The 13,984-nt window shown below is 34.5% G+C and overlaps 2 protein-coding genes across 4 annotated transcripts; both read left to right on the forward strand.

The window, feature by feature from the left end:
* Positions 1-1,714: 1,714 nt before the first annotated feature.
* On the forward strand, positions 1,715-11,159 carry LOC146943861 (uncharacterized). Of its 3 annotated transcripts, XM_085742159.1 has the most exons (9): positions 1,715-1,749; positions 3,602-3,707; positions 8,908-8,987; positions 9,780-9,997; positions 10,124-10,288; positions 10,388-10,492; positions 10,583-10,652; positions 10,729-10,824; positions 10,921-11,159. In XM_085742159.1, exons 3-9 carry the CDS (start codon positions 8,967-8,969, stop codon positions 11,014-11,016), a joined length of 771 nt encoding a protein of 256 aa, XP_085598285.1. In that variant the 5' UTR covers positions 1,715-1,749; positions 3,602-3,707; positions 8,908-8,966; the 3' UTR covers positions 11,017-11,159. The 3 variants fall into 3 exon arrangements, with proteins under 3 accessions (XP_085598285.1, XP_085598287.1, XP_085598286.1); XM_085742161.1 differs by lacking the exon at positions 8,908-8,987 and having other exon boundaries at positions 1,724-1,749; XM_085742160.1 differs by lacking the exons at positions 1,715-1,749; positions 3,602-3,707; positions 8,908-8,987 and adding an exon at positions 9,176-9,560.
* LOC146943862 (uncharacterized) lies at positions 3,602-7,620 on the forward strand. Its single transcript, XM_085747742.1, has 3 exons — positions 3,602-3,707; positions 4,434-4,853; positions 5,157-7,620. Exons 2-3 carry the CDS (start codon positions 4,453-4,455, stop codon positions 7,618-7,620), a joined length of 2,865 nt encoding a protein of 954 aa, XP_085603868.1. The 5' UTR covers positions 3,602-3,707; positions 4,434-4,452.
* Positions 11,160-13,984: the final 2,825 nt, after the last annotated feature.

Genomic DNA, 13,984 nt, shown 5'->3' on the forward strand with positions numbered 1-13,984 from the left:
TTGTGCTTCTTTGCCATGGACTTCAACACAACCAATGTCTCTTGCATTAGGCTTTGTTTGCGAGTTTGGAGGGGGAGGGGAAGGCTTGGGAAAAAAGGAATGAGCAAGTGGAAGTAATAGAGGAAAATGGGGGGGGGGGGGGGGGGGGGGGGGGGGGGGGGGGGGGGGGGGGCTTTGGCGGGTTAACTTTTCTTCATAATACTAAACCCTCAAATTTAAAAGATTGTATTGGAGGAGGGTTTTGGGGGGTTTATATGAGTTCTTCAAATTTAATCTATGTTGTTATCTTATTTTAAAAATTAAAAATATAGTAATCATATGCATTAATTTATCATTCTCTAAAAAACTACTCTTTTAAAATTTTTGAAAGATTTCTCCATTTTCCCTCATATTTTCCACCCCTCAAAACCTTCCCTTCCCCTCCCCTCCAAACTCGCAAACAAAGCCTTAAGGTACTGGGAAAAAAAAACCCATAAATAGGACGCAAGATGGACTTGCGTGGTAGTAAAAAAATTAAAAAAAAAATAGGAAAGTACCCCGCAACTTGGAGTAGAGGGGTACAATAAAGACAAAATTTTTGTCACTTTTTAGGGTACCCCGCAACTCCAAGTGGAGTGGTACCAGAGACACCTGAAAAAGTAGGGTAGTTCTGCAATTTTCCAAAAAAGTAGGGCATTTTTGTGTTTTTTGACATAAAGTAGGGCAGTAAAAAAAATTTCTTATAAACACACCTAAATCCTTTCTTTATTCTCACTCTTTCTCTCTCTATATTCACTCTCTTTCTCTCTCTCTCTCGAAAAGAAGAGAAAAGAGAAAGAAAAAGTTCATCGAGAATATAGCAAACAGCATCCCGTCTTCCTTAGGGAAGCTTTTAAACAGCACATAGTTTTGATTAAATAATAGACAAAACAAAAATAATTATTGTCAAATAATTATTGGCAGCATTCCGTCTTCCTTAGGGAAGCTTTTAAACCTTGAAGCACTAGATCTTTCTCGCAACAGCCTCTCATGGAAGATTCCCAAACATATCACTACAATTGGAGCATGAATTTCATCAATTAATTTGCAATTCAAAACCCTAACTTCTTTTCAAAACTCTAACCCACTAGTACAAAAAACACTTACTAAATCAAGGAATTTAAATTGGAGGCTATCCACATGACTTAAAAAGTTAGGTGTAAGGAAAGCTTTTAACTTCAAATGATATTAGATTGTTTGACCCAATTTAAAAAAACTATTTATTAAAAGTAATATAAGCCAAACTACATAGTTCCAAAACCAAATGTAAAGCGGCAATTGAAAATCTAAAATGGCTCTCACCAAAATTTTCCCCTCACCAAAAGCGCCAAACTCATAAAAGCAACAAAAATTTCTCTCTCCAAAAAATTCCCTTTTCCATTCTTTCTTCTCCATCGTACAACTCCAAATTTCAATCGAACTCAATAACCATGAAATCCAATTGAATTCAATCACTCTGAAACCCAATCGTGAAACCCAAATCACCTGAAACCCTAATTGCTTCTTCACCGTCTCTTTTCCTGTTCGTGTTCATCGCAAGAACTCATCCTGTACCAGAAACGAAGCAAAGCCGAGTCCAGATCGAGCGTGAAAGAGAAGAAACGGAACCGCCTTTTCCTTTATTCGAATCAACAAACGATCCAGTGAAGCAGAAGAAGAATGAAGTGAATAAGCAGAGAAGATTGAAGTTTTTCCCGTCGCGAGTTTTGCTATCTCCGATTTGTATAAGAGGTAACATTTTCGCACACTTTCCAATCTGTTAGTTCCGTTGCGTTCATGATGTTTTGTGAGAGTTTTATTTGTGGAAAAACCGTTTGGGAAGCTTGTAGATCTAGGTTGAATCTTTGATGTTTGTTAGAATTTGTTTGCGGATTGGGATAGAGGAAAGGGAAGCGGTTGTCATGATGTAAAAATTATTAACTTGCTTCAATCATGTTCTGAAATATGATTTTCGTTTTTTTTTTATATTTTCGTTTTTTTTTGTTCTGAAATTAGATTTTTGTTTTTTTTTTGTTCTGAAATTCTTTTCAACTAACTTCAATTGTGTTTTCTTTGATCCCACTGTGTGATTTTCGTTTTTCAATTCTTTCTCAGCAGCTATTTCAACAATATTGTGCTGACTAAATGTCTAATACTAACAATGAACGAGGGTTTAATTCTGCACAAATTATGTATCATAGATATTCGAAAAGTTAATCAGCCAAACAATAGTTAAGAGCCATTTAATCTGTAGTAGTATTCTCTTAACTACAATAATATGAAGCTTTATAATATAACGGAAGGACGAGAAAAAGATCAACCAATCCAGTAACAAGTAGAGTGGTGCTCATAAGTCTGAACAAACCTTGATAGAATATAGTTCAATGACGGTAGGTGTAGGTGTGTCTCTATAGCCTCGTCGATTTTAGAAAGAGAAGTCTCATATTGGCCGCGCCTGTCATAATGCTGAACCAGTACAAATTTATTAGTGATTGGAAGCTGGAAATGAGTATAAATATATAACTATAGCCACAAACCTCAAGCAAGAAAAAACTAAGTCCACAAAAGAGTTGAAGGCAATTCTTTACTATAGCACAAAAAATGTTATATATAAATTTGATTCAAATTCTTCTATGGTTATGAGTTATGAGAAAGTAAGAAATATCTATAAGCCAACAAGCAAAGTGACTGATATTGATATCAGTCTCCGACTGCTTTTGGTGTTGTTTCTTTACTTTAAACTGCGGAATAGATATATCAAAAACTAGGGTTCTCCTACCCGAAAGAATTGTAGGCTTTAGTTTTTGATATATCTATTCTGCAGTTCCATGTAACGGAAAGTTGGGGACAGAATCGACTGTACTTTTAGGTTCTTTCCTCGTCGATGCATTTGGAACTGATATCAAGAACATCATCAAAACTAAGATTGAAATCGTTTTTCTACTAAGTATGCACGTACTTTTAACTCAATAATTTGTTGTGTGAAATTCAATCAACTAAATTCACTCCAATTTATAGAACCATGAATTTGGTCTACAATTAAAGAGTTAGGTTTGTCATTAAAGCAATTAATCAAATTAGTTAAAAAAATTCACATAAATGGTGTGTCAAAGGGAAGGTTTAGAGTTATTATACGTTAGATGTTTAATCAAAAAATGGTTAGGAAGAAACATAGCCAATGTCATCATGCAACGTATATTCTTTATTTGTTATGAAAACAAAGTTAATGTCATCATGCTATGTGTGGATGGTCAGAATATTGAACCCCACATGGAAGCATGTAGAATAAAAAATGTGCCTTTGTTAGGAAGCATGTAGACGCCCTTAATTGTCAGAGTCCATAATACAAAGGAAATATAGCAGAGTTTTTCTAGAGAACTTTGAGTTTGAATTATTATTTTATTCTTTATTTGTTAAGAAAACATAGTTACACTAATATGTAAAGGAACCTTCAATCTTTTAATTTTTAATTGTTTGGGAGGTTTTGTTGAGTTGGAAATTGTTTTAATATTTTTGTCATAAGAAATGTCATCATGCAATGTTTAGAATCATAAGTTGAATTTTTGGCTTTAACTTTTTTAAAAAGATCCATTTTATATTGCAGCTGGTTTGTGCTAAATCTCACAGCCTCCTTGAAATCGTGTTCCGTTGTCGTCGCCGCAAAATCGTATTTTGTTGTCGTCGTCGTGCCACATCCGAACAAATTTCAGGTTCATTCCTTCTCCTTCCCTTTGCATCTTCTTTAGCATGTGATTTTTGACTTAGTGGATTGCTTATTTATGAAACTGGAGAAATTATGAATTAAGCTAATTTGGTTTGTTTTTCTAGTTCATTGATGTTGTGCTGTCAGCGCCTTACTTTTGGTTTGGGAGCTAGTGTTTGAATTAATAGTATGCTTATATGGATTTTAGTGTTCTATTAAAACCAATTTGGTTACTGATATATTTTTACCCCTTGTATATTTTAGCTTCAGGACTAGGTGGGAGGTGGGATTATTTTTCCGGTTCTTGGGGTTTTAGTGTGTACTCGGTGTTCCACCATTAAGTTAATTGCGACATTGAACTCTTCAGTCATTAATTTAATTGCTAGATTCCTAACATGGAACGCAATTATAGAAATTACATAATGTTACAAATATCATCCAACAAAGACATCAATCACTTATTGTTTTCAAGATGTCATTACATACATGAAGTGACAAGGATAGTCGTCTGTATGATTTTGTATTCAAATATCCCCGCCACAATTATAGTGTCTAATGTGAGTTGCTGCACCAGTGACTTACGTGAGTCACTTTCACATTAAACTGCTCTTTACTAGCTATTCTTAACTTTCTGTCTCCTCTCCTTTCCTAGAACATAGTGAATACCTTCATTATCTGCTCTTTAACTATGTTAGTCTAAGTAAGCACCTTAATGTAGTCTTTGTGGATGTAGGTTTTTTCAGTGGGTAGTTATGGATCGTAGTTGGATGAGTGCTAACCGCGCTAGTGAAGAGTATAGGAAAGGAGTGGAAGAGTTTATACAATTTGCTTTTGAAAAACTTCCTGAGAATAATGGAAGATTTTATTGTCCTTGTGTTGAATGTTTCAACGGAGGCCCATTCCATTTCGAGCTAATAATAGAGCATCTTATTTGTCACGGGATTTGCCAAAATTATACCAAATGGATATGGCATGGTGAATCGGCAAACAATTTAAGTGGGTCAAAAAGAAAGGAAGTCGATGTTGATATGGATGGTTATCAGCTAGAGGAAATGATTCGTGATATCGGCCAAGAGTCTTTTCAACAAGCGCATGTGTACGACAATTTGCGCCGTGACAAAGAAGAGCCTTTGTATCCGGGGTGCACAAACATGTCACTGTTGGCTGCGGTGCTGAGATTGTTCAACTTGAAAGCAAGACATGGATGGACAGATAAAAGCTTCACTGAATTGCTTGAGCTGTTGAAAGAAATGCTGCCGGAAGGTAACACATTGCCCAATCGTAACTATGCGGCTAAGAAGATATTGTGTCCGATGGGTATGGAGTATAAGAAAATACATGCTTGCCCAAATGATTGTATATTGTACCGAAATGAGTTTGAAACATTGAAGAAGTGTCCTAGGTGTGGGCTATCACGCTACAAAGTGAAGGACAATGATTTCGATTGTGATGATAGCTCAAAGCGTCCTCCTGCGAAGGTGTTATGGTATCTACCAATAATTCCAAGACTTAAGCGATTGTTTGCTAATGCAAGTGATGCAAAAAATTTAATATGGCATGCAGATGAGAGGAAACGTGATGGGTATCTTCGTCATCCGGCTGATTCTTTGCAATGGAAGAAAATTGATGACTTATATCCAGAATTCGGGAAAGAGAAAAGAAACCTTAGGCTTGGACTTGCTACAGATGGAATGAATCCGTTTGGAAACTTAAGTAGTAACCATAGTTCATGGCCCGTTCTCCTAGTTATCTACAATCTGCCTCCTTCAATTTGCATGAAGCGCAAGTACATTATGTTATCCATGATGATTTCAGGCCCTAAGCAACCAGGAAATGACATAGATGTTTATCTCAAGCCATTGATTGAAGACTTAAAATTACTTTGGGAGGAAGGAGTTGATGTGTTTGATGCCCATTCTCGTGATTATTTCAAGATGCGTGCAATGTTATTTTGCACCATCAATGATTTTCCTGCATATGGGAACTTGTCCGGTTATAGTGTTAAGGGACATAAAGCATGTCCTATATGTGAAAAACACACTTGCTACCACCAATTGAAACATGGAAGGAAGACAATTTACCTTGGACATAGGAGATTTCTCAAACTGAATCACCCATATCGTAGGTTGAGAAAAGCTTTTAATGGACACCCAGAATGGAAAATTGCTCCGAAAGCATTAACTGGAAGACAAGTTTTTAAACAGTTGAAAGGTGTCAATGTTACATTAGGGAAGAAAGAAAAAAAGTCTGTTGAGAAAAATATATGGAAGAAGAGGTCTGTGTTTTTTGATCTTCCTTACTGGTCTAGACTAGATGTTAGACATTGTATCGATGTGATGCATGTTGAAAAAAATGTTTGTGATAGTGTAGTTGGAACACTTCTCAACATTAATGGAAAAACAAAAGATGGTGTGAATGCTCGTCTAGATATGCTTGAGATGGGTATAAGACAACAATTAGCTCCACGGCCAGACGGTAAACAAACTTATTTGCCTCCAGCTTGTTACACTTTGTCAAAAAATGAGAGAAAAAGCTTCTGTGAGTGTTTGCATAATATAAAAGTGCCACAAGGTTACTGTTCAAATGTGAAGAGTCTTGTCTCTTTGAAAGATTCGAAACTAATTGGATTGAAATCTCATGATTGCCATATGTTGGTGCAACAATTCATACCGGTGGCTATTCGTGGCATACTGCCGAAAAAAGTTAGAGATGTCTTAACTAGGTTGTGCTTATTCTTCAATGCTATTTGTAGCAAGGTTATAGATCCTAAAAAATTAGATGAATTGGAAAATGAGGGTGCAATTATCTTGTGCCAACTTGAGATGTATTTTCCTCCTTCATTTTTTGACATCATGGTTCACTTAATTGTTCATCTAGTGAGAGAGATTAGGATATGTGGTCCTGTTTATTTGAGATGGATGTATCCAGTTGAACGATACATGAAAATTTTGAAAGGGTATGTGAAGAATCAACGCCGTCCAGAAGCATCTATTATTGAAAGATACATTGCAGAAGAAGCCATTGAGTGGTCTTCTGACTATATGTCAGACGCAGCAGCAATAGGAATTCCAAAGTCTCGTCATGAGGGAAGATGTGCAGGTAAGGGTCGAGGTTTAAAACTTAAAGCCATGGGGCGTGAGGAAGTACTTCAAGCACATTTGTATATATTGAATAACACTGACGAGGTTCAACCTTACCTTGCTGCTCATAAAGTCATTGTCAAGGATAGAAATCCTAGAATGAATGAAAAATGGCTGTTGAACGAGCATAACAAGACTTTCCTAAAGTGGTTTAAAGAAACCATTTTAAATGACAATACAGCTTCTGTTCAATTAAAATGGCTAGCAGAGGAGCCTAAATTTGATGTCATAACTTGGACTGGTTATGATATCAATAATTTTTCATTCTCTACAAAGACTCAGGATGACAAGAGTGCATTTCAAAACAGTGGGGTGATGGTGGTAGCTGAGGGCATGCACTTCTCTAGTTCAAAAGATCAAAATCCGGTTATGGCATCCATACCTTACTTTGGGATCATTGATGAGATTTGGGATGTCGATTTCATTAAATTTAAAGTGCCTGTTTTTAAATGTAAGTGGATTGCCATAAACAGTGGAGTTAAAACTGATGAATTTGGTTCTAAACTGGTGGACCTTGAAAAGGCAGCTTATACAAATGAGCCCTTCATTCTTGCATCACAAGCAAAACAAGTGTTTTATGTTCGTGATCCCTCTAGCAAAAAGTGGTCAGTGGTTCTCCAAGGTAAAAACATGCATGATAGTCAAGATTCCCTAGATATTTCTGAGACTCCTTCTTTCTCGCAAGGGATAACTACTTTTGGAGAGGAAACTATAGTGGACGATGAGTATGCCACTCGTGATGATCATAATGAAGGGATATGGGAAAATATTCAAACATAAAAATCTTAGAAAATAGTTCTAACCATATCTGGTAACTTTCATTTTATAAATATTCATTATATTTTTATTCATTATATTTTTACTTTCAAATTGGTAATGACCATTATTATATTTTTATATTACAGACTCATGGGTGATCCATCAGCTCCTCCACAAAGCGATAAGAATGCTCAGCCTGCCAAAAAGAGGATGAATAGACAAACTGGTGATTCATCAGCTCCTCAACACGTAGAGAATAATACTCAGCCTGCCAAAAAGAGAGTGAACAGACAAATTGGCGATCAATCAGCTCCTCAACAAAGCGAGAAGAATGCTCAACCTGCCAAAAAGAAGAATATGCAGCCTGCCAATAAGAGGGTGAATAGAGTCATTGGTAATTCATCTGCTCCTCCACAAAGTGAGATGAACGCTCAACCTACCGAAAATGGAGTCAACACACTCGTGAGTTCATCTTGTCCTCCACAAACTGAGAAAATTACTCAGCCTACCAAAAAGAGAGTTAGAGGTGCAACGCGAATGGCACATTTTTTGCTTAAACGTTTGAATGGTGAAAAGATACCAATTGACTTCGATCAATGGACCAAAAAGCCTTTAGGGGAAAACAGAAAAAAATTCAAAAGTCATGTGGGTTCCATTGCTAGAAGCAAAGTCAGTATTCTGGTGGATCATTGGGATCTTGTAAGCGAGGATGTTAAAAACAAGATCTGGGAAGATATCATGGTAATACTATTTATGATTGTCAGTTGTAACACTTAATTATATTATTTCCATACACTAACTCTTTTGTCTGCTATATATCACAGGAACAATGGGATATTCCTGATACTCATGATATTCCAAAATTGAAAGACAAATGGCTATCCTATGCGGGTGAACGTTGGAGGGCATTTAAAACAAACCTGACAAGGAGATATTTAAATAGCAAACAAATAGAGAGCATGAAAGCAGACCTGACTAAGGAGATCAGGGATCAAGTGATGCGGGATTTATCATCTATTCCGGCTTTCTCTCAACATTTCCCAAATTTCCCAACATGTTCTCCTAGTACCGATATACCTGCAAGCACAAAAGGTAGTTGTTCTGCAGCGCCGCCTATACCAGAGGATGATGATGAGGACATCCCAGAAGAGTGTGAATTATATGTTGATAATAAACAACACATAGTAGCATATGCAAATGTATATAAGTTGGGACCAACCATACATAATAAGCTGTTAGAAAATGGTATGGTGAGGGTGGCAGTAACTAAAGTGTTAGATTCTAATGCTCAAGTCCCCATGCCCACAGATGAGGTGACAAAGGTTGGTGATGCCCTCAACACTTTCATTCAATGGCCAAAAAGACTTATGCGTCTAGTTTCTAATAAGGTATTCATTGTGTCCCTCGACCTTCTCCTTTTCCGTGTAACTTTTTTTTTGTGATTAATTTGTTTTGTACTTTAAGTGATTATCAAAATGATAGAGGCAACAGACAGCTGTGTTTGATAATTTGTTGTTTTGTCTATGAATTCTCTGGTATATAAATGTGGTTTATGGCTGTGGTTTTGTCTTCTTAGGTACTGCGGCGAAATGCTTAAATAGCTTGATTAATACGCATGGTTCATGAGTTGTAATTGGTAAATACTAGGTGATAAAAGGGGAAGGGTATGCTGGCTGTTCTAAGAGGAGAGAATGCATAGTTAGTGTGTGGTGATCTAGGGATGTGATGCGGTACAATTGTATTGTCACTGGCATATTCTGCTTGTTTTTTTGGAACGTCTCATATTCTGTTTTTTTGGATCTGCTGGTTGTTTGTGCAGGTTTTGTTTTTCTGTTTCGGTTTAGGAAGGGTCTGTTGGCCTAGTTTTGGGTTTTTCATGTATAGGGTCCTTCCTGTAGCCGTGTTTTGCTCCTGCTTTGGCCTTGTGTGCCTGCTGGTTTTTTATGGCAGTGGCCTTATGGGTTTGTATTTTTTCAGCTTGCCATTTTATGTGAAATTCGATGAGTAAAACTGACAGAATTCTGCTTGTTTATGTAAGCAAAGATGGTTAGGTTGTTAAGATATTTTGCTCTTTTTTTTTTCTTCAAAATATTAGTTAAGTTACTAATTCAATATTATGGATTTTTTCATTATGTATGTCTTTAATTATGTTGACTAATATTTTATCTTAAATTGTTTAGGATGTTAAAGAAACAGCAAAAGATGATCTTCCATCCAAAAGGTCAGAACCTGAAAAATCCTGCATTGAAAAGTTGATGTTAAGGGTATTGAATCTAAAACATCCTGTGAAGTTCGATTTGAATGAGAATGAATTTTTTTACCTCCCAACAAGAGATATTATGGAGTTGTGTCTAAAGACAGAAGATTTATGCCTCACGATTCTACGAATATGGGTGGTGTAAGTTCATTTTCACCCTTATTTATGCCTCTGTATGTGCTTTAAAGTAGATAGATCATTAAAGAAAATGTCTCTGTTTGCTGCGTTGTACATGTTCAGAGTTTGAATTGTTTTCTAATATTTTAGGTATATGGAACGCCTCTGTACTCAGTTGGGAAATAGTGATGTGTATGGTTTCGTTGATCCATTTTTCATTCACGCGGAAAATGACGAAGAAAGTTCTCAGTCTCATATGACCGCAAAGATGTTCGAGCTTAACAAAGCTTGTTATTTTGCACCTTACCTGAAAAAGTAAGTGTATTTGATGTTCATAGTATTATTTCTCTATAGTTAATCACATATATCAGAAAGCCCTAAAGTTAACAAATCTTTTTTTTCTTTCCAATGTAGTCGCCATTGGCAATTGCTTATTATTGAACCAGAAAAACAAAATGTCGTTTTCCTATGTTCGATGGGTTGGAAGCCAGATAAAAATCTTGTGCAAATTGTTAATTCGTAAGTATATATATTTAACTAATTCGATGTAATTTAATAAAGATTTTTTACACATCAATTTATATATATGAATGTATTTTATTATTGTAGTGCTATAGAAGGGTATAACAAGTTAAGTGGTGTCAGAAAGGCGAGAAAGCCAACATGGGAGATTCCCAAAGTAAGTTAAAAATTATATTCATACAATATTATAAGTTTTATATATATGATATTTACTCAATATAATTTCATTGTAGTGCCAAAGACAACCATTCAATTATGAGTGTGGCTACTTTATAATGATACATATGCTGAACATTGTATCAGCTGGCATTACCGACTCATGGGATATGGTGTGTAACTAAATATTACAACTATTTGTGTTTCTTAATGTTTTTTTAAAGTTAACTTCATATTCTAATATGTTATCTTAACTTCTTTTTTTCCAGATTTTTGGAGACGAAACTCCGTTTAGTGATGATGAAATGACAAAAGTTCAAGAACGTTGTGGAAGTTTGATTTTGGAAAGACTTGATGTAATTTAATTATGTCAATAACTATGCTTTGAAACATTGTTTAGCTTTTGTTTAATTCTATATTTTAACTATGGATTTGTTTGATACTGTAACAATGACAGGTTTGTAATGAAATTTGATCATATTTCATATTAGCTGCTATGTTTATGAAATTTTTAGTTATTATATTAAATTCTGCACCGTAATCGTGGGAAAAAAAACTGCACCGTAATCGTGGAAAAAAAACTGCTCCGTAAACGTGGAAAAAAAAAAGTAGAGAGAGTTTTTAAATGGGGTGAACAGATTTAAATTATGTTTATTAAATCGGATCAAAGAACAGACTTAAAATCTAGAATTTTTATGATCTTAGTTCACCCTTTTTAAGTCGTTTCATCCGATTTAAATTAAAGGATTTTAGATCGGTTCAACCGATTTAAATTAATTGCTTTTAAATCGGGTAAAGGGGGCAGACTTAAAATCAAGTCCACTTTTTAAATCGGCCACCTATAAATCGGATGTTCACCCGATTTAAAAAGTCATTTTCAACCGATTTAAAAAGTGTTTTCTGCACTAGTGACCTCTCCAATCATCAAAATAAAACAACAACAAACATGTTAAACCCTATTTCAGAATTATAAACCCATTATTAGAGAAGCTAGGCCCACCCTTACCTTAGATTGATTGATTGCAAGGATTCTACATACTTCTCTTCTCTGACTCTTCTCTTCTCTAGGTTTCTCCTCTTTCTCTAGGTTTCTCCTCTTTCTCCAAAACAGTTTTGCACGTAATATAATTTTCTAACTCTAGCTCTCCTTTTTATATAAACCTTAACCTATTTATTTTCTCTTAATTCCAATTCTGCCCCAAAGCCTCTTTATTCTAAATAATTATATTTCTCAACTAAATATATTCTTCCACTAAATATATTTCTCCACTAAATAATAAAATAGGGGCTACTAATAAATATCAATACACAACAAAAATATCACTCATCAAATAAATCAATTAAATTATAAAAAGACTCTAAACTCAATCAAATAAATAAATAATAAAATAGGGCGTTACATCCGACAGTTTTCCTGTTCATGACATTCCAGTCATCATCAGACTTTCCGGTAGGCTTCGTCCCCTCATCTTGCAAAGGTTGATACAACTCTTTGCAATAGAGTATGTCTTCCATTCTGGGTTTCCAAATGGAGTAATTTGAAGAAGTTAACTTGATCATTGTTGATGATCCCATAGAGGTTGACTCGTCCATTGTAATAATAAAAGTTAAAATGTGTGGTGAGCCGAAGCTCTGATATCACTTGTTGGGAAAGATAACACAAAAACAAACACCTAAAACAAGGTCGGCGGATAAATGATTATCCCTGGATCAAACTTTTCCCACTATAATAACAATATAACAATAACAATAACAATGGAACAACAAGTATATCTTCTGTTTAAAATGAATAACAATACAAAATGATTATTACAACTCTCACCAACAAATATGGTGGATAAACTCTCTTTTGGATATGTATCTCAAAAAAAGGTTTTTCACTCTAATATTAGAAAATGAAATAAAATGAAGTATTTATAATGAATATGCATGCTACAATGGTTGGCTATAATATCAAGAGAAAATTTCTCTTTCTTCCATCCATAAGTTCACCAAAAAATACTCACGTACTTTCAATTCCATTTTCTATAATTGCTAATGTTTCTCCTTCTTTCTCTCTCCAACTAAAGAGGAACTCCTTTCAGTCCGTAGGCTCATAATAAATATGACAAACCACTTCATATTCAAACTCAATAACCAATTTCTCAATTGTATGAATGATCCTAAACTCAATACCAAGATGATCAATAGAAAAAGCATTATGTATGAAAGAAATTTCTCAATCAACACAAATACAAGTAGTAGTAAGAATTAGACATCATAAATTTGTTTGATTTGCTAAACAAATGCGGGACTGAAAAACATAATTTTAGTTGTACCGTTTGATTTAAAAACGATACATAGGACTTGAAAATGAAGAATAGGAGACTAGAAAATTATACATAACAACTTTTTGTCTTAATCTACCTAAGATATCAAAATAACCTTTTATTTTCTACACAAAATATGTTATCTCTCCTTGATCTCTTTCATTTTTCACGAATTTTTTGTGAAAAGTGAAAGAAAAACGAAAAAGCGTACATTGCCTAATAGATAGGATAAAGGTCTTTAAAACCTTAGGTATAGGTTCAAATTCCATTGGAAGCAAATTAATTTGGCAAAAAAAAAAAAACATTTTCAAGTTTTTTTTTTTTAAAGAACCATTTCCAAGTATATTAAAATCATAATAATATGTTAAACCCCTCACGTGTAAGATTTGCTTCAGTGGCTTGTGTTGTGTTGTATTAATTTTTCTACCCTTTTGTATTTTTTTCCTTTCAAAAATAGGTTATTAAAAAAAATCCCAAGAATGGTAGGTAATGGATTAGAAGTCAATTTTACTCAATTTGAACATCAAGAGTTGTATACAATTTAAGTGTTGCGTGTGTTTGGTTATGCGGTGGCGGGAATTGATTTTGGTTGAATTGATTTTATATTTGAACATCAAGAGTTGTATACAATTTAAGTGTTGCGTGTGTTTGGTTATGCGGTGGCGGGAATTGATTTTGGTTGAATTGATTTTATATAATTGATTATGGTTAAAAGTGAGTTGAATGAAAAGTGATTTATGTTTGGATACATTTATAATAGAAGTGATTTTTATGAAAGATATTGTTTGGATATTTTGTGTTAAAATTGCTTTTCGGTGTGTAAATGACCAAAATGGGTTTTTCATATGGTGCATTTAAAACAGATTCCATTTTTTTTTAAAACGATTTCATTTATTTTCTTTTGCAAATTTCATTTCCATTTTTAGTTAGTTATTTTTTTTTACACATTTTTAGTTTTTTTTTTGAATTTACATTTTTAGTTAGTTATTTAATTTTACGTTTCATCATTAATTATACAACTGTA

The sequence above is a fragment of the Medicago sativa genome, chromosome 2, assembly GCF_051527215.1.
Source record: "Medicago sativa cultivar Bolivia chromosome 2, Bolivia_mono, whole genome shotgun sequence".
Lineage (NCBI taxonomy): Eukaryota > Viridiplantae > Streptophyta > Magnoliopsida > Fabales > Fabaceae > Medicago > Medicago sativa.